This window comes from Acromyrmex echinatior, chromosome 15 (genome assembly GCF_024713525.1).
Source record: "Acromyrmex echinatior isolate Ae372 chromosome 15, ASM2471352v2, whole genome shotgun sequence".
NCBI classification, from domain to species: domain Eukaryota; kingdom Metazoa; phylum Arthropoda; class Insecta; order Hymenoptera; family Formicidae; genus Acromyrmex; species Acromyrmex echinatior.
Genome location: NC_141866.1, coordinates 8,716,278 through 8,741,787, shown reverse-complemented (window position 1 = coordinate 8,741,787; position 25,510 = coordinate 8,716,278). Strand labels below are relative to the sequence as shown.

The following is a 25,510-nucleotide window of genomic DNA, read 5'->3' as shown; positions in this document are numbered from 1 at the left end:
CGACAGCGAAATTATGAGGAAAATATACCTATAAGCGAGAAACTCGAATATAGAAGAGCATTCATGGTACAATCTTGATAATGTTTGGTGATCAAATTTAGTTCGAATGATTTCTTCAGTTTGTGAATAAAAAAAAAAAGACTAAAAATCACCTAAGATATCTACAGTCACAACTTTATTGCAAGAAAGTATGTAAAATTATATAATTTATAGTAGAAATATATAAAGTGTGTTTTTATAAAAATTAGTTTTACCTCAAATTATGTAAATATATTTTTATATTTTTATATTAGATAGAAAATTATATATATATTTTTTGTAGTTTCTATTTAAAAATATAAATTTTTGTAATATATAACATTGCATTTTTACGTTCATATGATCAAAATATAGAAAAATACAATATATAGTTTAAAAGAATTGTACTACATAATTTGTAAAATTATCACATAAATATTTTTATAAATTCAACTTCAATTGTATATTTATTTTTACAAGCTGTTTAAAATTACCATAAAGGAGGATATAATTTTATTTTTGAATTGTAACTTATAATGTGTAAATATACATCTTTATAACAGTGGGGGTCCAAAAATGTTTTCAATCTTGGCGCGATGGATTTGAAACTCGAAAAAAGGAAATGACAGCGCGGAGAATGCAGCAAGTAGTCATCGATCTGCATCCGTCAAATGCGACTTTACCTCTTTCTTGTGCTGTTTCGCTCAGTGATGACGTTTTCCGAATGAGCGGCTCTCCGCTGTCGGATCCCGCGGAATGTCGCGGAATTCGTAACTGGGGATTAGCATGTCATAAATACTGATGGCGCGGCGCGACGCAGCGCTACTCCTTCGGGTGCCTTTCGAAATACGCCATTCGGTTCTCCATCGAGTACCCACCAGTCAGGACCATCCGGGGGTGGTTACCCGCCGGGGGATGAAGCTTCTCATTTACAAGCCATATACCAATCAGCGGCCATCATGCAAATAACATGAGACCCGGCTCCCTCGTACACGCGGTTGAATACGAGCGGATCTGAACATTTATTGTTCGAAATGCAAAGTAAAATTTGATATTACGATCTCTTGACGGATTTTTCGGTTGATTTAGCGGTTTAGTTTATTTTTACCGTGAAAATGGTTTGGTTTATTTTACCGAGAAAATTTATTTCTTATTTGACATTGGAATAAACTATTTTTTAAGTAATTTTTGAGTAAATGTATGTCATCTCAAATAATGTATCAGATAATATATGATACTTTGAAGAATATATGTATATAAACATCGTCAGGTAATTATGATACATTTGTTCGTCTAAAGATAAGATATAACTGATATGGAAAAAAAATTTAATTCTCTACAATTGCTGTTGAAAAAATAATTGTTTCTTCTAAAAATAAAAAAATATATAATTTCTATTAGGTGTTGGAATTAATTCGTAGCGTTTTACAAGTGATGGGAAGTATTTTCATTAATGTATTTTTTAATGTGAAATAAATAACATTCTTTCATTAAAAACGCTACGAATTAATTCCAACACCTAATAATAAAAATTGCTTAATTGTACGAGTAATTAATATTTTCAGATCGAATGTGATAAGTGATAATCTCATCACAGATAAGTGATGCAGATGTCGAAAACAAATAAATGACTGTTTTAATTTACAATAGTTTCAAAAATTAATGTTTATTAGGAGAAAATGATTCGTGGGGAAAGAAGGACGCAGCGAATTTGCTCGATTTCATAATTTATTTAGGAACTTCTCGCGATATTATCATACCGTGTATCTGTATCGCATTCACTAACTTAGAACCTATGCGTATAATATTTACACTCACATCATATGCCATAAATACATGCTCCTCACTCGCACGCGCACTCGTATGAGACAATACTCGAGTAACGCCTGTATCAGGAACGATCCTACTGTTTTCTCTTTACGCCGTTTATGTGAACAACGTCGCGATTCCAGCGTCTGCTTGGTGTCTCCTCTATCTTACAAGCCGAGCGAACATAGAATAAATAGTCTCTAGGATGTCTATATACACGATGAATTTAGATTAAATGGAATCCGTCTCGATGTTTCAAAGCTCTCGAAGGTAGACCTTTGTTGTCACGTGTGTAGGTATCGTTAACTCACACGATCACGGCAGATATATAAATTTTTTATCGAAATGTGATTTATTGTCCGCCATCTCTCCGGCAGGCAATAAAAAGATAATTGATTACAAAATCATTATCCCGTTGGTTTGAGCAAGACGCTTTTTTAGGATCAGCAGTGACACTCGTGTATCTAATAACCGTGATTAACAAGCGAGGTATCGTTAATGATCATGTTCGTGAATATCGTCTCGTTCGCACTTATTTACATCAGAATTTTGGTATAGTAAATTATAGAGATGAGATATATACACGAGAGATCGATTGTTTTCGGTAGAAAACCACGTTTAACAAGCGGAGATCGAAATTCATCGAAACCGATGTAATTTTGATATGACTTCGATGCACACGAAAATAATTTTCACAGTTGAGCGCAAGCTGCACTTTACCCATGAGAAATCAAAATTATACCCGTCTCGATCTTTGATAATAAGTCATGACAATTTTTACAATCACAAACGACTATCAAAATTATGTCGCAATCGATAGTAAAGCGGGATATTTTTGTTTTTCACTATAAAAGTTTCTATACAGGAACCACAATCGCGCAATGTCAAATTAATACGCAGAACTTAGTTCTATTAATCGAATCTTTAGATTCGTCTTGATTCTGACAACATAAGTTGTTTTTTCTGAACAACTTAATATTCCAAGAAACAATCAGCTTGATGGTTTTTTAATCGTTAGGGGACCAACAATTATCTATTTTCTCTTAACCTGTCGAGACAAATATTCCTTTCTTGTATATTCTGTTTGTCTTTTAATTAATTGATATTTAAATAAAAAATAATTTATTGCATCTGCCCTGAAATAATTATGCGTAAAATGAAATGAACGGTAGAAATGTCTACGTGCGAACATTGTTGGTTTCGCATAATTTTAAAAAATGTTGGTTCCCTAGGAGTTGAATGCCTTCGTCGGTTTTTTTAGACCACATAAGGCCGATACAAGGGTTCTTGGAGATCCGTTCCAGTCCTCTGACTTTCCTGGAGCGTTCCTCTGGAGTCCTCCGGTGTTCCGGGTGCATTCACACTGACGTCACTTCCAGTGTCCCTCTCAGCGCTCCTCGTGCTTCCAGCTTCCTCGACCTTTCCGCTCGAACGAGCTTCTTGCTGTGCCTTCTTACTGCGCTTCCATTTCATTCGGCGATTTTGAAACCAGATCTTTACCTGCAATAAAAGTACATCGTGTAATTATTCATGAATTTATTAAGAAGATTTCATGCGGAGATAGATTAAAGAAATAACATACATTGTAATAAGCGATTTTAAATTAACAATTATTACGCACGATATTTTATAAAATATTTTGACACTAAGTATCACATTTATCTCGCATTTAATTTTAGATAATTACGAAATACTATTCGCGAAAAAAGAATTTATCGCAATATTCGTTTGAATTTATTATAGAATTTATATTACAATTGCGATATAATAAAATCATTTAATATTATTTCATAGTGATGAATTATATGTAATTCTATAGATAATAGATTATTCTGTCATAAGCAGTCATTTATTTTTATCTTATAAAATCAAATATCGACCATTTTGCATGATAGATATCGAAATTAAAAAATACTTTTTTGGATATTTTTATGTTCAGATACAAATAATAAAAATTCGTAATACGTTCGTGAGTTGAAAGGTTTTTTTAATTTCATTTCAATTTCCTTGCCAACAATCGTGAAAGTACTTATTATAAGAACTGACGACTTGTCGGTATGACTCTTCGATCCACGCCCGATTTAATTTGGCGAATGCGTACTCTATAAGCACAGATAACGTCACGTGAGCCACCCCGCGAGACGCAGTAAATCAGGTAGACAGATACAGGGACTCGATTTTTCCTCCCCAATCGTAAGAAAACGATGTAAATCTTTCGGACAACATATCATGCGCCCGGGCCAATCCCCTCCAGACACACCAACCGTATTATATCTTTACCCTCCGTGTAGGAGCGCAGCTTTCTCATACGAATACGAATGGGAGAATCTGTGAACGTTTTGCCAAATTCTCGTTACCCGAAAAAGAGTTCGCGTGTGATAAGATTGTAATTGTAGAATTCTCTAATCGTGTCACGATAAAATACACATCAGAGCCGCGTTCAGAAACTTCGTGGTGTAAGTGACATACATACATACGTGATCACTCATGTATATGAATGTATTTTAGGGCACATGTTTAATATTTGATAAACAACAGAGATAATTATGAGATGATATATTGGTACACTCGGGTAAAGTTTCTAAACGCAGCTTAGCGACGTAATACACTGTAATCTTTTCGATCTTTTATTATTTTTTGACATGTCCTCAAAATGAATTAAAATCTTGGAAATATAATAAAAAACGTCTGTTTGTGATAAAAACTTTAATTTTGTGCGTGGAAAAATATATTAAATTAAAAATATATTAAATATATAAAATTGAACGTTATAATATAATCTTTGAAGAGAGAGAGAGAGAGAGAGAGAGAGAGAGAGAGAGAGAGAGAGAGAGAGAGAGAGAGAGAGAAAGATTAAAAATATTTGCGATAAAAATATTTCTCTTGAAATATAGGTACTATAAAAGACAGCGGGCGGCATCGCTTTTCGATCAGCTGGATGATTTGATAGACGAAACGCTACGACAGGGACTTACGTAAATCATTCGCGTCGCGTTAACAAATAATTCAGAGCGCGAAGTAAACAAGCTCGGGGATTGAATTTGAGGGGGAGGGAAGGAAAGGCGGGCGAGAAGGTGCGAATTGTAGGCACGAGCGAGTCGGTCGAAAAAAATGGAGGAAGGAGGGGGGGCGACGCCCGCGAAAATAAATATTTGTTATATCGTCGATAAACCAACGAGCGATAAAGAGCGAGCGAGTGAACGAGGAAGAGAGAAATAAATCGCGTTGTAAATTATCTCGCGAGCCGAAATTAATCGACATCTTGTACATGGAAAACCGAACGACGATGAATCATGGGATGCTGAGATCGATCTATTTATAATATGATCTCAATTGCGATTGCGCTAAAACATTGGAGATGTTTTCTCATTGATGACCATTAATGCGTAGAGATCTTGCATATTATTACGGTCACGATTTTATGATAATTAGCGAATATTAGATCTTGATTAATTCAGGAAATCGTTATTGTCGCAGTGATATTGCAAGTTGAACATCGAATTGATTTGGCAAGAAATTAGAATTCAAAGGAAAATAATTGTGTGGAAAATATGAAAGAATACATAAAATACTGAAAAATGTAGGTACTCGATCTCATAAGAAATGGTCGAATTAGTACAATAAGAGAAAAGTTTTTGTGATTATATTGTACATGTTATCATAATTATTAGTATGATTATTAGTTATGATTATTAGTACTGTAATAATAATTTAGTAATAATAACAATAACTAATAAAAGTAATAATAATATATAATTTTATCAACAAATGTAGTACAAAAAATGGCTACTATAGTTATTAATATAAAAATATAAAAAATATTGTAATAAAAATGCAAATTGCACATTGCAATTATTATAATTTAATTATGTAGTTATTATTATTGACACGTTATATAGCAATATCTAATAACTGTATTACATAATTATGGCAATATATAATGGGAGATACAAAAACTTTCATTATATTACCAAAAACTTTTTTCTAAGTGCTTATTTTGTGAATATTCATGTTAAATTAATTTACAATAAATCTTTAAATTAAATTTACATAAAAAACAATTAATTCCGACAATAAAACTTAGGATAACGAATGATAATATATTACATGACAATTTTTAGGAATACGTGGCATCTCCACACGCATGTCTACTTCTCTGAATCGCTTGGTTTAATAATGACAAAAATTGCAATATAGAGAGATTTATTGGGAGGTATACAGCCAGCTTTCGCGCCCTTTTCAAATAAAACGCGTTCTTCGTCGAGCATCGCGACGCTTTTCGTCGTGATGCTCGAGCTTGGACGGTAAATCGCCGGTAATCGCGTTTCTGCAAGCGCGGAACTCAGACGTGAAATGGGTAACAGGTCCGGGAAAGGAAGAGGACGAGGAAGGCCGAGGCGAGGAGCGAGGTGGAATCGGTAAAATATCGAAACAAATCAGCGACTGAGCCCGCCATAACTCAGACTTTCACGTCTGTTTGCCGAGCGATCCGTCAGGGCTCGTAAGCTTCAGAGTTATGTTTAAGTTGTTGAACTATGCGAGAGAGGATTCGCGTGCACACGGCGTCGGATGGAGGAAGGGCGGGCCGGATTATTCGAAGGGATTTTCTCTCTTTCGAGGGTCTTCTTTTTCCCTTTCCGCGCACTCGCGCTCCCGTAACCTCGCGAATTTCCATTTTCGTCCTATTTACCGGTCGACGTCGCTCAACTTCTCGTCGGACAACTCTCGACGTTAACTTGGCGCCAACTTGATTTCAACTTCTGTCTCCTTTATCCCCAAGAAATTATCAATTCGATTTCTTAACAATTTCTGCGAGCGATTCCGTATCAATCGGATATGTAATTATGCAAGGTACCTTTCGATCTCCCGAGAGAGAGGAAATAGATTTTATGTAAAACAGCACAATCTTTTTTTTTTTCTTTACTTTTTCATGGCTTCGCATAGATGAACAATTTTGATGATAATTATTACAACATTGAGCGGCAACAAATGTACAATAGAATTTACATCAGATTTCTCTATTCGGTGCTTCATGACTTCAGTAATAGAGCATCGATAAAAGTCATTTTATTTCAACAAGTTTTATCGTAGGTCTCTTACAGGTGATTCACGATTCGCATTACGTTTCTTCTGCTCAGGGATGTGAGTAATAAAAATTGCTAATCGCGATACTTATCGTACGAGAAATGATTCACGAGCTCAGGGCCATTATTGAGTTTGGAATATCGAGAAAGGTAATGCGCAGTTCAACATCATTATCTCGATTTACCTGCGTTTCCGTGAGCATCAGTGACGTCGCGACCTCGAACCTCTTCGGTCTGCTGAGGTACTTATTCTGTCGGAATTGCTTCTCCAATTCGAGGAGCTGCTGAGATGTAAAAGCGGTTCTGGGCCTTCTGGTTTTGCCCAGCAATGCATGTTGTGCCGCGCAACCTATTACAAAAAATATTTTTTTTAAGAAATTTGCAATTTTTAATAGTACCACAAGTAATATTATTATTATATTATTATATTAATTCGAGTAACAATATTTGTACGGTAATAAAATGCATAAATTAAAAATTCCATAATTAAAATATATGAAATAAGTCATGTAAAACTGCGTGCAATTACATTTTTGTCGTCGTGTTGATTTTTGTATAACGAAAACTTCCAATTAAAAATATTGCTTTATTAAATTTGTTTGTATCCGATAAAAGTCGCAAATTGAACGCGATTTTAGTCCAGCCAAACATTTCGGAGAACAAAAATGATTCATTATTGCGATCCAGGCGATCCAATAAAAATCATCGAATGCTAATGCAATTATCGCGAGTGTAAATCCCTATGGATTACGGGGGATGATTTGGGGTTAGACGATAGGGATGGAAAGCCGCCCCTGCAATTAGCCCCGTGAATGACTCTTGGTCAGGGGAGAATTGCCAACTTATAACACCATAGGCGTAGGACGCCGTGGAGTCTGACCGAGATGATCGTTGACATAATCGTGACAGAATTGTTATTGATCATTGTGTGATGGAGACGCGTTTGCGTTATACATCACACGATTTATAACGATTTATCTAGAATTATATATATGTGTGTTTTAAAACAATCGTTTATTAATAATTACTAATACAGCACAGAAATTTGTAGCAATATTGTTACAACGTTTGTAGTATTGCTGGAATGAACTGTGCTGTATGTGGATAGATGCGAAATATAATTAATAATAATTTACTTTGCTTAGTAATTATTTTTTAAATAATTTAAATTGTAAAGTTACTTCAATGAGATTATTTTTTAAATATAAAGTAAATTATTTATAAATAAAATAAATCAATTTCAATTATTTATGAATAAAATAAATAAATAAAATAGATAAATATTTGAAAAAAAAAAAAACATTGAATAAAACCGTGTGAAGAGATATGTTTGATAAAATCACAAAAATGCAATTCTGAACTTGAATTAGAAATGTTCTTATGTAACTTATACGAAGAGTGTATCTCTTAGTCCAAGGTTTCGAATTTCGGTGTGTAGGTGAAAGACGCCGTTATTTTTATCACCGCGATGTCACGTGTTTTTGTTGTTGCCCACTGGGTTTCCACGATTAGCAGGGAGGTGGGCCTTGCGTCACTGGCTTAAGCACCCTCGTAACTTAACTAGCAAGTGCGTGACCGGCTGTCAGTGTTTGTACACATGGCGGCGTTTAGTCGAGCGCATTCGGATTACCGGTCGACGCGTGATTCACTAAGCTGCGTACGAGCAGGTACGCGCGCTCTCGCTTTCCTTCAAAGAGAAATTCGAATATTTCGATACCTACCTACTTAGGGCCGCGCGATTTCACGCCCGATACATAAATAAACTGCAGTTTCGATATCTCGATGGCGTATTATCGGTCCTTTACACAGCACGTGTTCTCGCGAATTTAACACAAGTACATATGTAAGAAAGAAAGGAATAATGGTTGAGAATATTAAAAAAAATTAAGATCTATAACATGCAAACTAAAAATATTGTATATAAATAATGCTCTATGTGTATTAATTAATAAAATAATATACCATAAAATAATGTATCATAAAGTATCGACTTGCAGTCCAAAAAATATCGCTTTAACAGAACTAATAAGGTGATTTAAAATTTACTAAATTTCTTTTGTCTGTGTTTAATGTCTAAATTTGATCTTTCATTTTGCATTATGAAGTACAAAAACGTTTCGTGTTATTTAACAATCGTTACGGATTGAAAAAAATGCGCGCAAGAAATTTTTGACGATTATTGTTTATGGGAGTAAGCATCAATCGCGAGGGATGAGAGACTACATTTGATAGCTGTTAGTATTTAGACTGTAGCACATTTATTGGGTTATTTATCGTTGGACAAAGTGGAGTTCGATTCCCCCTCCCCTGCTGGGCACATATGGCCTGACCGATGATTTCCCTTCCCGCTGATTCGTGACAATTATTATTTGCGCCATTGCGCTCCTCGCTCGTCCCATTATGATTTATTTTTATGTTCTTTTTTTCAATTTCATCGTCCGGATACACCGTGCGTACGCAAATCCATTAGATTCTCTTGACAGTCTTGCGCATATAATATAATTAATATTATAAATTATTTTTCAATGTATAATTGCCTACCTATCGTGTTTTATTAATTCTCAGATAAAGTTTTTTTCGCAGTTACTTAACTTTATTATGATTGATACATTAATTCTAGAATCAATCATAAAATTTTAATCTGTAATCAATCAACGTGACTAAAAGGTCGAGAGGAATGGATTGAGATAAGGTTCAGACATCTATTCCTCATAGTATTTTCTTGATAATTAATTTTAAACGATAATGATAATGTATCAGTAATGATAATAACAATAATCGAATTTTATTGCGGGATTAGAATTCGTGGATGTGAATTGATTGTGATCGAAATAAAAAAAATTTTTATCAATTTTGTACAACAAAAATGTGTGAATATATCCTATATCTTCGACTTTTTGCGCCAAGAATATTGTTGCATAAATTAGAAGTCTGATATATTCAATCAGTATATCTATCAAAAACTGAATAAATCAAAAGAATCTTTAGAAATTATCAGTGAGGATGATTAATTTTTCCACGTTAAATATATCTTGATAATGATACTATTTAATTAGGTTAACTATTTATCTTATGTATGAATATAATCCACTTTTATAAATCCAATAAAAAATACTACAAATAAATTTAATTAAATCTTTAAGTCCAGCAAACATTCTAGTTATAATATATCAAGTCCAGTCATGATAATAAAAATTTCTGTTTAATTTCATTAAAATATACTATCATTTATACGTCTCGTTGATATAATTATAAAATTTGTTTTAGTATATATTTTATGTTTAGTTATATCGATTCTTTTTTATAAGCATTTTAAGAGAGAGAGAGAGAGAGAGATCTAGAATCTTAATTATATTAAATGAAAATCGATCTTAATTAAATTAAGTCGACCAATATATATATATATATATATTTATACACAGTATATATAGAAATAGGCAGCTAAAATTTCATCGAGATTATACAATAACATTTTAATTTGCTAAAGACAGAAATACAACGTGATTCGAGTTCTGACATCTAAGGGGGTCGCATCCATTATCTTTTAAAAGTTTAAGAAGAAAGAAGAGCAGTCGGATAAATAACCGTTATAAATTATCAAACTCTTCGTCGCCAAATTGGCCGGCATGCGATAATTATTCATTGAGCCACCAGCGTATTAATCGACGTTACAAGCGCACCAAAGAAATTCATCTGTCGCGATCGAGGGGGTTGGCAACTGACATACGGTACGTACCCTTCTATTATAGGGGTGTCGCGTTAACTATAGCGCTAACTAACTGCAAACAATCTCCCTGTAGTCCAATAAATAAACGCAATGCGATGTACCGTGCAATCACGAACTCGACAAAAATAATCGAGGAGCAAAATGATACAACAAATGACAGATATTAATATATTTATTGAAATTTAGCAGTATATAAATTATAGAAAAATTAAAATATAAGTTACCGAAGAATGTTTAAATAGATTTCTCTTTCACTATATCCGCTTTCCAAATTAAATGGAAATTTAATTGGACAGTTACATAACGTCTTTTTTACATAAATAGCACTAATCTTTAGAAATAATTTCCATAATTAATTTCTGCAATCCTTTACTATACATTTACGGTTGAATTGGTTGTAATTTCATTGACGCGCGGAGAATGCGCCGTGTCCCGCTAAATTGATCATTTGGCACACTGCACGTCGATCAGGATCGGAAAGTGCGCAAACTGTGACAGATGTCGGTAAACATGAGAAGGGCGACTTTATCGAGTGGACAATCACCATTCGCGCTCTTATATCGAATAAGGGGACGGGAGGGGGCCTTTATCATGATAATTTAATTTATTTGGGGTCCCATCGGCCGCTTCATGCCGGGCCACCCTTAAATGGTGCCGATCATCGCGGCGGTAAACACCACCTATTATCTGTACTTAAAGCGACCACTCTCCTTCTCTCTTTTTCTCTTTGTCGTACCATTTCGTCCCCTCGTAGTTTACTTCCCGAAAAATTACACTTTACCGGTCGCATGAATATCCTTACGTCGCAACGAGGGATGGCGAGGTGGTAGTTATTGTAGCAAATTTGCCTCAGGTCATTAAAAGATATAGATATATAATGGAGATGAATTAATATTTTGATATTTTTTTATAATTTTAATTTAAACAAAAAATTAATTTTTATATTTTTAAATTAATTTTAAAATTTATTGTTGCTATAAAATAAAATAGTCTTTCTACAACATATTGTTCGTCTTTCGTAACATACTGATTTTTTAAAACATAATTTAAAATTCAAGACAAGAGTCATTATTATATTTTGAACGATTATTATGAAATACTTACGAAATTAATTATCTGCATGTAGCTCTTCGTTCTGCCGAGCCGAGATCGGATCTCATGCGACTTTTTTTTAGGGTCGGCGAATCGCACGGTATCTCGGACTAACGAGTAACTACCCTCGTTAACTCCCGGGCGAAAGGTACGCTTAATTAAAACTGATTACTCGATCCGAGCTCCCGCAGGAACTTCACCTTTGTTTTTAGTCCTTTTTGCGTCGGTCGCCAGAATGTTGGCGCGTTACTGAATAATCCGAATGCTTCATGTTGCAATGGAAAAGTGTCGCGACTTATTCCCCGTGGTAAAATAATTATATACACAGACACACACACACACACACACACACACACACACACACACACACACACACACACACACACACACACACACACACATACACATACTATATGTATATACATTTTATATAGAAAATGCTATGTACAATTATAATATTTTCTTATTTTTAGATATTTTATATCGTAATTAATAATTAAATTAAATAGATTTCTCGTCAGTTTTTCTTCTGCTATTAAAGATAATTAAATATTTATTAATAATTAAAAATTAATAACATTTTTTAAATAAATATTTTTACTCCATATATTTCAAAAACTTTGCTTATTAGATTCATAAGAAATTATTATAATAGAGTAATTATGTAATAGAATAATTATGGCAAGAAAAAATAATTTATATGATGAAAATAATACATTGCAGATAAAGGATACGTTAATTTGTGAATATAATCACGACAATTAAGTTGAGATTTATTTTTCCGTACGTGTAATATAAAATTTCTGATTTTGGGATTCATCATAATAATAATAAATTCAAAAACGGTAAAAATGTGTGCTTAGGCTAGATAGAGTTGTTTGTGCTTTTTATCATTAAAGTAGAGATTCTGTTTTAATTAAGGATCCTTTCGTCGGATTTTTCATTGGAAATAGTACGGCTCGTCTTTTACTCGGAGGTGCATCGATCCTGTCCTCGCTCGGCTGTCACCGAGTACATAGCTACCGTGGACGCAGCTCTACGCCTACGTAGCAGCCGAAAATGGCCTCCCTCTAATGGGCAGCAATTACCCAATAGCGAATTGCAAATTGGAATTAGCGTCCTAAATCGGCGTGTATACCTCTAACTGTGCCGCTCTAACCCTCCGTCGCTCGGTCCGGCTTGCATCGCGCGCGCTCGTCGTCTCGAGGGGGATGGAACAGGGGAAGACGGGGGGTGGATAGCACGCGAGAGGAAATGGTGGGAAGGCGAGCGAAGGGGTTGGTAACGACTTCGTCGGTGGTGCGTTCTCTCAGCTTTTGCTCTCGCGTCCGTGTTGTAGCCCATGTCCGTGTGTATTTGCGTGTGTAGGTGTCTGCGTGCGTACGGAAGAGGGTAATGGTGTGTTTATCTCTGTGTACGTGTGCGGGGGTATCGTATGCGCGTGTGTGCGTCGCCGGCAAGCCCCGCCCGCGGTCCCCGGAGCCCCTTTGCCGTGTCCCGCCCCCCGAATTATCTGCCCCTCAGATCCGAGCTAAACGAATCTAGGCGAGTAACGTCGCTATCCGCCGTCTCGCCACCCCTTCGTCGTCCGACAGCCACCCCCGACGTGCCGGGGACGATCGTAGATAGGAATGGAGCCGGACGAGCGTAAGCGAAAGGAAGAAAGAGAAGGATGAAAGACAGGAGATGGTGATAGGAAAGAGAAAGAAAGGGAAGAGAGAAGACGGAAAAGTTGGGCAAGTTTTATCAGGCTATTTTCCTTACCCGAAATGGCTGAATTTAATCCCGAACTCGGGCTCGCGAGCTCGCCACAAATCACGTCATAAACATCCGCGATGTTACTTCTTATTCTTGCTTCGCACATCCCTACCGGATACTCGTCTGATTCGCCATCTTTTTCCGCGTCTCCAGATATACGCAAATTTCTGAATGCAGACGTCGTGTTGCGTTGAGTGTGTCGATGGTTACTTTTAACACTTAGTCGAGTATGCAACAGTAAGCTTTGAGAAGATAAATTTGTAATTTTTAAAACCGATGTCACTTTAACTTTGATTGCAATTTAAAACTCACTTCTTTTAAAATTTTCAATTAGTCTTTAGTGTAATTAACTCTTTGATGACTATGTTTTATCATGCAACATTGGATACAGTATAAAAATATTGCATAAATATGAACATTTATAAAAAATTTTTTTCAATCGAAAATTTTAAGGAATATAACGATAATAAGCAAGTATAAGTATTTTTTGATTAATTGATCTTTTAGAGGACAGGAACCTATTTTTTTTTAATCTTACACTTTTTTCTTGAATAAAATTTATTATAATTCATTATTTCGTTGTATTCCATGCCACGAAATGTGACACTGTTTCAGCGCCATTATAGTGACTTTTCATTCTATAAAAGTTAATAAAAAAATTATAGTCTATGAAATAAAAGAAAAGGGGTGTGCCTTTTGAGAGTGGCACCGAAGCCACTCTCAATTAAGCACACTGATTGCACTCTAGCTCTCGTTACTGCGATACATGTTAATGGGTACCTTCTTCTTTATCGCTGAAAAACATTTAGTCACGCGAAAAGAACTGGAGAGCACTGATCAGTTCAGAGCAAAATTCAGCCAGTTTGGTTCTCTCAGTTAAACTCGGCAAAGAGAGTCAAAGGCGTTTTACGGGCGAAAGGAACTCTCGACCGTTTACGTCACGTATCCAGCAGCTATCCGATACGCGTACGTACGTGCACACACGAACGTGGCGCACACATATTCGCGTATACGCAGCTACGCGAATAGTATTACCGACAAGACCGTATATATAGACACGGGATGGCGCGTTTGAGCGAGCGCGCGGGATGTTACACATCGGGTAACCAAGATCTGTTTGCTTGCGGACGGCCAAACTAGCTGGCAGCTAATTCAGAAACGCCATTACCACCTATACGCTTATAGGCGGACCTGATGCCGCCGTCGCCGCCGCCGCCGCCGCCGCCGCCGCCGCCGCCGCCACCGGCTTCCGGTATATATACCTGCATGTATATATACTCCGTGCGTGCGTGCGTGCGTGCGTGCGTGCGTTCGTGAGTGAATAAGCGAGTGCATCGGTTTACTCTCTCTCACTTCCAACTATCCGCGCTCGCCATCCATACTCTCTGCCGCACTCCGAGCTTTAATTTCAAGCTCCGTCCTGGAAACAACATCGACATCAGGTCGTAGTTGCGACCCCGAGGTCGAACGAGAAGTCAATCGCTAACGACGCTGATTCGCTCGACGCCAACTTGTCGTTTTCGGAGAGCGGTCTCGTATGTTGGCGAGAATTGTTGAAATCGCTACCATTACGATCAATCCGATTTCCGACACGACATGCACGGGAAAATGAGCCTCGATTTAATTTGCCTTAATGTTGTTCTTACGATTAAACGTGGCGTTTTCTTTTAATTAAATATCGGTTTTTTTATTTTATATGACATTTTTTCTCGGACGCGCTGCATTATAATTATGTATTTTTTTTTTATGTATGAATTTTATGTGCGTCGTCAAGATATGGAATAGACGTTTATAAAAAAATTTTATTGATTTTATTGTATTAAACAATAAATATTTTTATTATTTAATTATTTTATCACGTTTATAAATTTAAATGATAATAACATCACATATATACATATATGTTTATTTAAAAAGTGATTAATAAAGTCAAAGTAGAATGAGAATTTCAAAATGACTAATAAAAATTGTACTTTTTTTTTCGAGCCACTTATAATTTCTGTTAATTCGTGCACTGACAAAATTTCTAATTGAAAATGGACGAATCAGAATTTTCTAGTTAAATTTATTAGAATTTTAATTGAGATAACTGGAATTCTGGTTGATACAATATTTCTGATAAAATTGACTAAAATTCTTATTTTATCAGAATAATTATATCAATAATTATATCAAAATTCTAGTTATCTCAACTAGAATTCTAGTAGACTTAACCAGAAAATTCTGATTCGTCCACCAAAATTTTCCACCAAAATTACTACTTAATCCAACCATTTTTCTCAGTGTGGAATATGTATAATTTTTCTTTCTGCTTCCTTTCATGCACATCAATTATTATTATTTGTATATTGATACATGTATTACCTAATCATTCTAAATTGATATTATGATTCTAAAATTGATATGATATAATATCAATTTTAAAATGATTAGATAAAACATATATCAATACAAATGCATTAATCCCGGATTGTGCATATGCTGTGTGTCCTTCCTTTCTCTTTAGTTCTTATCGAACTTTCTTATCGCGTAATTTTAAATGAATATACGATTAAATCTCCCTAGAAGTAGATAACATGGCGATAACCCACGCAATCAGCCGCGCAAACCTAGCTATCTGGAACACCATAAGCGCTGCGGTCGAATTAATAGGAATGCTGTAAATTCCGGACAAATAGAATTAATCCCCCGCAATCGGTACGCCATATGTTAGAGCGTAGAACACAAAGGGTGACAATAGCAGTTCCTTCCGTGTGTTCACGCGATTTAATTAGATTGCTTAAGTTATTTTTTAATTGCTTTTGTTATTATATAGTCTATTATATATTATTTTTATATATCGGTAATATAACACGACACATTTATTATTATATTAATATTTTCGCAATTATTGTATTACTGTGATATTGTACGTTCATGTAAAAGGTAAAATATGTAATGCGGCTGGATGGAAGACTTCCGCTCGCGAGTCTCCGACGGAAACGCGAAATTGGCCGTTTAAACGGACTATAAGTCCGCGGAGTTGCCATGGGAACGGTATGGTGACGGCGGTGGCAGAGCATGCCGGGATGTGGGAGGCTGCGAAGGGGATGAATAGACGGATGAATGACGCACAATTAACTAATTAAATCATCCGCCAACCCCTCGCGCGCGCGCTCTCTGTCTCCCGAGTATCATCCCCCTTTTGTTAGTAGAGTTTCCGCCGCCATCTCCTCGCCATTGTTTCTCTCCGTTCGTATGGACGGCAGGATCGGTTCGAAAAAAAAGAGAGAAAGGAGAAACAGAAAAAAAAACGAGATTCGGGCCGTATCGTCACGCCGCTACCCTTACGGTTCGTCAAGTCGATTTAAGCTAAATTGTCGATCGAACTGTCCGTAAAGAAACGAATCCTCCTTAATTGCGGTTCCTCGAGGGGAGGCTGCTTGTTTTCCTCGGCCGAACAATGTCGATTTGGTGAAAACTCGATTCATTCAATAAAATATACCGCGAAGTACGAATATTTGAGTGATTGTATATATTGATAATGGAATAGTTAAATAGAACGCTAGTTTGGATTTATTTTGAAGAAATGTGGTCCGCAGATGAGATATTGTCTTTCATCCCTTATAGCTCGATTTTATTTAAAGAAAAAAAATTAATATTGCAAGATGAATTTAAATAGTATATTTTTTTATATATCGTAAAGAAAAGAATGAGAAATTTTTATTTTATGAATAAATTACGCACGAAAATGGATGAATAAATTTATCCATTGTTTTATATTGCTATACGACTTTACATTATTAATATATGATGTTCGTAGAAGTAAAATAATTTTGTTGGAAATTATTTCATTCATTTAAAAAAAAAAATATTTGATTCTCTGCAAATACAAGTGACGATACGTAAAAACAGAAACACGATTAGAGTGAACGCTATAAAAACGGCGTTTACCAAACTATACGGTGTTCATTTTCAAGATATTTAATTTCACTTTGCGATATCTTGGTGCTAAAAGGAAATGGCAATGCTGTTTTTTCTTCAACGCCCTTCGGCAAATAAAACCACACCCTTAATTTCGTTTGTGCCTTCTACTAAGAGCCTCCCCATTAACTTGAAAAAATATCTTCACAGACCTTCACAGGCCATTAGAGAGGAATTTGTAACTCGATTTACATTTACATGGGAGAGAGATTTCCCAAGAAATAAGAAAACGCTCACACATGGCAAATCCTGTTATTCCGATAACATTTTTTTTTTTCATATCAAAATGATATAATTTAATTAAAAACTATTTTACGCTCTTGTTTATATATATTTAAAGTTCATACAATATTTATTTATATTAAATTCGATAATGCACCTTTAGTATAATGTTACCGGCAGTATTGCGAAATAAGAAGCATTCGAACGCGTGAAATAAAATGTCAGCGTGGAAAATTTTGTATTTCCATAATCGGCAAATTAAACATTTGCCGTCATTAAATCATTGGCATTAAAATATGTAAAATAACAGTGAAAATAAAAGTCACGTGTTAGCAGTTTTATCGCACGCGAGATTTATCGCGCCCTCCGCGATTATTTATATATTTGCCGTTGATATCGGTACCTGCAATTAATATCGTTAAAACGCTTAAGGATTTTCTCAACGCGTGCGTATCGTATAAAAAGGCCATAAATTCGCGATGAATAATTTATTTCTTCCCGATGTGCCCGGCGGGGGACAGTAATTATTACAATTGTACTTCAACTCGCGCGAACGATTAATCATAGCTAGCGTGCCTATATAACTATCGCACCATCGGAAAATCGATGACGTTTCGCAAGCTAATCCAAAAGCCAATTATCGACTACTGTCGATCATTGTTGATTGATGCATGCATATGCTAACTAAAAAAAAATATAGAGCATCTAAAATGTTATATAGATACGCCAGTGTACAGTGAAAGACGAACAACTTTGTTGAACACGATGTAGTTTGCATAATTATTTTATTAATGCTTCCTTGATGCAATGTTATTAAATACATATGGAAATGTATAGCATACAAATAGTCTTTAACTCCATTTTATCATTGCATACTTAATAAAAAGAAGTAATATTTCTAGATGTACCTTGCAAGTCGTAGAATAACAATTATGGGCCGTTTGTAAAAAATAAATAAATTTGATCGATTACAAACAATTCTAAAACTTACATTTCCTATGTCTTTTACAATCAAATTATTTTCTTCATCCAGATGATTTTCAAAGTGACTGATTTTGAAGTATTTCCAATAAGTATTCGATCAAAGTTTCCAAAAATAATTGTTTATTATTTTAGTTTAACCCTTTTTCTTATCTTTCTAGACATATTTTGAAATAAAATAATTTGCCTCTAAGGTGTTCACACCTACTCATATAATTCCAGTAATACGACCGTAATAGTAACGATGATGTTTTGCCGTTTCAATGGCTATTCCATTCGGTGGCGGCAATCGATGGCCGCAGAACCGCGCTAATTAAAGCGGCCGCGGTACGGGCCATCCATTCGTAACGCGATATGGATAACTATCTAGCAGCCAGCGGTGACGTGAGGTTTGGGGTGTTGGTGGGTGGCGATGCCGGTTTGGGCACGGGGGTACATCGTGCAATACGCGGGCCCTGACACGTGCACACATCCCGCTTATAGCGTGCTAGTTAAATTTCGATACGCCGTTACGCGCGGCACGGGATAGATGAAACATGGTGTTGTCGTAGCGTCGCCGCGCGCGGGCATAACGCGCGACAAATATTCCGCAAATAAAAGCTCGCATCATCCTCCCCCTTCGCTGTTCCGCGCCCTCGTCCCCCCGATCATTCCTATTCCCCACGTTATTTACAGAATGTCGCGCGGGGGTGGTCAGCGCGGCCGCCGGCAATTTTTAACAAGTCGAGCCGTGTACCGACGATGGCCTCCATCGAGCATGCCGTGGGGGTGGTAGCGGCAGGGGCACATTCAATGTATTCGACGCGCGTTTTATTTCGTGCCACACGCGCGCCCATATATGCGCCCTCTCTCTTCCTCACTCTTTTTTTTGCGTTTTCCCTTTTTTGCGCTTGTTTTACGCTACCGCTCGATTTTTTTCGCCTTTTTTGGTCGACGCTGGATTGCTCGGCAACTACCAATCAGGATCATCTGACAGGAAATACCCCGCGCACCCGTCACCGTTCGCCACTTGTGTCCGCGGCGTCCCCGCCGCCACTCCGCCTCTCATTTCTGCTACCCTTCCTCCCTCCGTCCCGGGGTATCCACCGCCGCCATCGCCATACGTTCACTGACCAATTTGTTCGATAAAAGCCCTCGACTGATTGGCCTGACAACGTGGCCACGGCTCTTTTTTCCGAGCGCGAAATTTACCGTGGTAACCAGACCCCTTGTTGCACCCTCAACCTCCCTCAAGCCTTTGCCTTTTACCTTCCAAATTTCTTCGCTGCCACTTGGTACCTTTCCTTTCTACCTTTTCCTTCTTCGGATTTCTCAGACAGCTTCTGTGATTCGTGGCAAGGTTTGCGAATTAGTTGGCAAGCGATGCAGTTCGTTGATCTCGTGGATAAAGGTTTTGTGGACAAACGCGGTGATTGGATGAAAGGATGCATCTTCCCCATTTTGCAGAAAGAATTGCGAAAGTTTAATTAAAAACTGACGAAACTGATTTGATGAAATGTTATTTAAAATATGTGCAAAATGTGCAAAAATTTTTGAGAAATTTTAATGAAGGATAGCTGACTCTCTTAAAAGAAATTTTTTTCCTATAATAAATATCTCTCTCTCTTTCTCTTTTTTATAATAATTTCCTATAATAATTATCTTTTTATAATAGAAAAGGAATATAATCATTAAGTATATAATTTTCGACCCATGTAGAATTGAAAATGACTAAGAAAAAATAAAAATCGATTTTTGCCTCCAACCGTATAAGTGCTTGCGAACCAGGAGCACACAAATAATCGCGAATCTTGAAATATAAATCGAATCACTTCTTTTTAGGGCTAAATGATGTTTGGTTCTAAATCCGATTGCGCAACCTTCCTGAGGCACATCAACTAACGCTGATGCCGATGGTATGAATGGAACTGACATCAAAGGTCAATTATAATTGTATTCAATTGACAATTAAATTGTCATTAATGGGCTGGGATTTATATCTCTAGTTTAAGCGTATGAGATTGAAGTGTCTGTTTTCAGTCTACGATTTATGAGTTCGAAATTTAAAAGTCCATGACCAAGCTCTAAAAAGTTAGAGTTTTCATACGTTTGTTTTCTTCTCTATTTCAATCATAATAAAATGTTATGTATTGTACATTTGATGTTATATATATACTATATGTCATATATTTTTGAAAGTTAAAACATTAAAATCATTGTATGTCTCATTTTTGGCAAAAATGCTTTGTTTATTTAATCATTCAGTCAATTCATTCACATTTTTACATATGTTCCCTTCATGTTTATGGGAAACCGATTATTCCACGTTATTCTGTGCAATTTAAAAATTATAAAAAAATGTATACGTATTTCACTTCTCGATTGGGAGCAAAAAACGACGACTGTTCCTTCCTTATCTATTCCTTCTTTGAACAATTGATATCTTATATTTTTATATTAGTTATTTTCAAAATAATTTGAAGGATAAATGTTCGAAGAATACATAGTTGCAAACCGTCATATCACCGTTATCGAGATCATAAAATTTGTGTAGTCGGCCAATATGGTCTGGTGGAGCGGTACATTAGACACGTAAACATGTACTATCTGCTCATCGCAGCGGCAATCTGTCTTTCGACGTTGCCTCTCACTTTCGAGTTAATAGCTGGTAATAGCCGTCGAGAGCTAACATAACACAACCTCCCACGCATGAGTTACCGTCAATCGACGATATCGTTTGACGATCCACTCACCCATGCAAGGAATTTCGATTTTGCGCAATACGCGTCTCCCTTGATCCCGCGAATTTTCTGACGAGGAAGTTTAATTTTTTTTTCTTTTTTCTTTCATGAAAATTTGATTGCAAAAATCATGTGTGCTCGACATTTCGTTGATTACTAAGCGACGAATTAAATTCTGATTAAAGTAAATTTTAATAGAAATTTACAGAAAAATAAGATTTCATTATTTGTTTGTAATTGCGAAATGTATTGTAATTGCATTGTTTACTATGTAACAAGAAAATAGATATTTAAATATCGTTATAAGTTTTTATTAACTAAATTTAATTTTGAACATTCCGAAGGATGTATTAAGTATATAATCTGCCAAAAGTGAATCTGGAATTGTGAATTGGAAATTTATATTCTCTATAATGACTATGATATATCCAAAAATGACTATGATATATATACATAAAACTATTCAGTAAGGTTAATAATTAATAGATTTAACAATACAATTTTATAGTTTAAATTGTTTTACTTAATTTTAAAAAACACGTCTACTTTTTATAGAAATAATTATTATTACATTTTAAATTGCCACTAAACTTTTTGTATTACTTTCAATACAATATAGAAAAATTTAATTTTTTCATAACTTTTTTTAAAAAATACGTGTAATACACTCTTAATAAACGAACTCGCACGCGTCTATTCTTGTGCTATCTCGCGCGCTATTTGTTGCAGATCCGTGGTCGGCGATAAAGTCGCAATCAACGTGTTTTTTTCTGGGATTGGCACTGCCATCATCACTGTCGGCTTAGGAAAGAGCGATTTATGAGGATCGTTATCGACTTTAACGACTGTTATCGGCAATCCTCGATTTCCTCGCAAATTATTATCGAATCATTAATTTATCAAGCATTGAAACAGGATTAATGGTTTTAACATGAAGGTCAAATCGTCTGTTGCAATAGTACCTTCCAATTGTACTTGTAATCTTATTCTAGATTATGATAAAAATCATGCGACTCGCAAATTGAATTCAGAAATTCCTCTTTTGAAAATTAAATGTATACCTTTTTCTGTATTTACTGTAAATAATATATAATGCATGAAGCATAGATCGAGAAACGAAGAATTGTATTTTTTTTTATCTTGAGATAAAAAAACTCTTATAGAAGTTTTTAAAATAAAATTCTTAAAATTACTTCATTACATTTTTATCAAATGGAATTTAAAATTCTCTGCCTTATCATGATAAATATTATTTAAAATATATGATTTATTATTATTGATTTATCGTTATTTTTTACTTTTTTTCTTTTTACTATTATAACTTAAACATTCATATGAATGATATCTTATCATAAAATAGCGGATTTCAATTTACGTTGTTTTTTATAGCGATGATAATTGTTGCGATTTTCATCAGATATCATGCGTTTAATTACTTGTATTGTTCTTCGATGCGGCGATCATTATGATATTTAATTAATTACAAGCATCAGCATTTCGATAAATTCTCTTTGATGGACATTATTTATGTTTTTGTAGATAATGATGCAATTTAAAATATTATTCATATTATCAATTAAATTTGTAATTCACTCATAATACATGCGTCTTTTTTACTATTTGTTGACAAAAATTATTGTTATAATTTAAAATACTTAATAAGTAAATTAATTTTTTATAATTTTTCTCTCAGTATTGCCAAAAATGTTATCTTTATTAGATATGAATTTAGATATACTCTTTTTAGGTACAATGAAATTTTTTAAATGATATCTTAAATTTTCTTCGATATAAAATTTGTTTTATTGTCGCGAAATATATTTTCTTTTCTGTACATTTTATATAATAACTATCAAAAGCTGCAACGATTCAATAACATGAAGACATTCGAAACGGCCATTGTGTTAATTAGATTAATTGCGTGAATCTACTCACCGGCCAAATCCGCGGGAAGTCTTGGGTATAACATGCCGGTCCGAGCGAACCACTCGAGTTGGAGTGGATGGATATGATGCTGCTGAGGATGAGGCCCTCCAGATTGGGGATGGCCGACCGGTTGACCCTCCTTGTGTATCGAATGGAAGGCGCTACCGCCGGCCGGATGATAGTACAATCCTCCGGGATGAATGAGTGGTCCCGCGGGATGTAGTAGAAGGCCCTGATTCTGCCTGACCACTGCCGCGCCAACGCCGTAGGGCCCGGACGCAAGACTCTGATGACTTAGCACTCCGTTACTGGACGGATCCTCTGAACCGGGGGATATTGGAGGACTAGAAGCCGGACTGCGACTTGCGTTGCTTCCGGGACTGGCGCTTCCAGTTCGCGTAGGGTCCACGTCAACCGACGTATCGTCCTCGACATTTTCGAGCCGGTCGTTCCGATAATTGCTGGTCCCCGTTTCAGGCCTGAACTGACTCCTTTGGACAGACATGCCGGAATCGCTGGAATGGAGACCAAGAACAGTCTCACGATTGGAGGAGTGTCTCTCTCGAGTTTCTAAACTGGGCGAATCGGATTCATGATGCTGAATGAAAGGATTTAGAGAGTTTCTCAAGGCGGTTCTTTGATCCCCAGAGCATCTTATTGCGTTGGGAGATTCCCGTTCCTGAATGCTAACAAGATTCAGACCATCAGATTGGACACCGTGATTTCTGGAGAACGATTTTTGTCGATCGGCCGACTGTTCTATCTCATTCTGCTTCGTGGCGCGACCCAGAAGTGCATCGATGCAGAAGGACGTTTTACCAATAGAGCTATTGTGTTGATTGGATGAGCTGAGGATGTAATTTTGCGGCGAGGACGTTCTTCCGGGAGAACTTTCTGGCTCGCGACAACGACTTGTCGCTATTTCATCGCTAAAACATTTTCTGGAAGAGTTCTCCGAGTCCTGAAAAAAAACAGGACCCGTATGGTCTTTAGGGAAACGTTTACTTCCGGCATCTTCATGATATCTGATTACTCTATCTTCCACGTCTGGTGATCTGGCACCCACGAAACGCACTTCTTCGAGCGATCTCACTCGACTGTCCAGCGGCGAACGGGCGTCCTCCGATCTGGGCGAAGATCCAGGATCTTGTAGTCTTTGTTGAAGGTTATAGAGATGTCGCGGATGCTGATGCAAGTCTTCTGAAACCATCTGCGCGTTGTAATGCATAGCTGCCATATCCTGCGATCACTGTAGATCTTTAACACATATTTTCTGATGCGATTATGTTCTTGCAATGTCAACACTATTGGAATTTAATTTAATTTAGTCACTTGAGCAATATAATGATTCGTATTCTAATCACTGATTCAAATCACGAATTGTACATAAAAATGTCTAAAAAAAAAACAATAATGACTGATTGACGCAAACTAACTCTTAGTTATAACGAAGTCTTCATGCGACGATTGTAATTCCTTAAATCAATTGATTATAGATGATCTAGTAGGTGTAGCTGCGTAAATCTCAGCAACGTTTTGCACAATTTCGGACATCATTACATGACCATGTCATTGAAGCGATTGTTAACTGATTCATAGTTCGGTCATACGCACTTGATGGATCGATAATCGTCCTTCGCAACCGATCGATTCCGCGATTAAACGAGTCACAATCTTCACACGAAGCCAACGACACGAGCAAGCGGCTCGGCGTCGCGTCGCAAAGTGACGTCGCGAGTGACCGCGTGTCCGCCGAAAAAGCTTCTCCCACTAGATAGAATCGCTGCAGCTGGCTTTTGACTACGCCCACCGCGGGTCGGGCGTGTCCGAGCTACACACCCACAGATCCTTCGGCGGGGGTGAGATACAGCGAGATATTTCCATCGAGTGCAACGGGGATAGCAATGCCACCCTGGAGTTTCCCCCTCGACCAATCAGAGCTTGCGTGAAGGATCGGCGCGAGAGAGATGTAGAAAGAGATGTGAAGAGACGCACGAAGGTTCTCCACGTGACCGTGGAAGTCTGAAGGAGAAGCAAATAGGCGTGAAAATGTGGCAAGGGTGCAAGCAGATGAACGATTCCGCGGCGTCTTCTTGGGGATTCTTGGTATCCGCGCGATGAATATCAAGACTGTAATCGATATTATCGTGTCATTAATTTAACTGTGGCCCAAGTCTGTGATGGCCACCTACTGTAAGTTTGTAAAACTC

The 25,510-nt window shown here is 36.4% G+C and overlaps 1 protein-coding gene across 1 annotated transcript; it reads right to left on the bottom strand.

The window, feature by feature from the left end:
* Window positions 1-1,728: 1,728 nt before the first annotated feature.
* Window positions 1,729-25,066, bottom strand: exex (motor neuron and pancreas homeobox extra-extra). Its single transcript, XM_011055416.2, has 3 exons — window positions 23,310-25,066; window positions 7,097-7,260; window positions 1,729-3,327 (listed from the first exon to the last, which is right to left on the bottom strand). Exons 1-3 carry the CDS (start codon window positions 24,535-24,537, stop codon window positions 3,085-3,087), a joined length of 1,635 nt encoding a protein of 544 aa, XP_011053718.1. The 5' UTR covers window positions 24,538-25,066; the 3' UTR covers window positions 1,729-3,084.
* Between the last annotated feature and the right edge of the window lie 444 nt (window positions 25,067-25,510).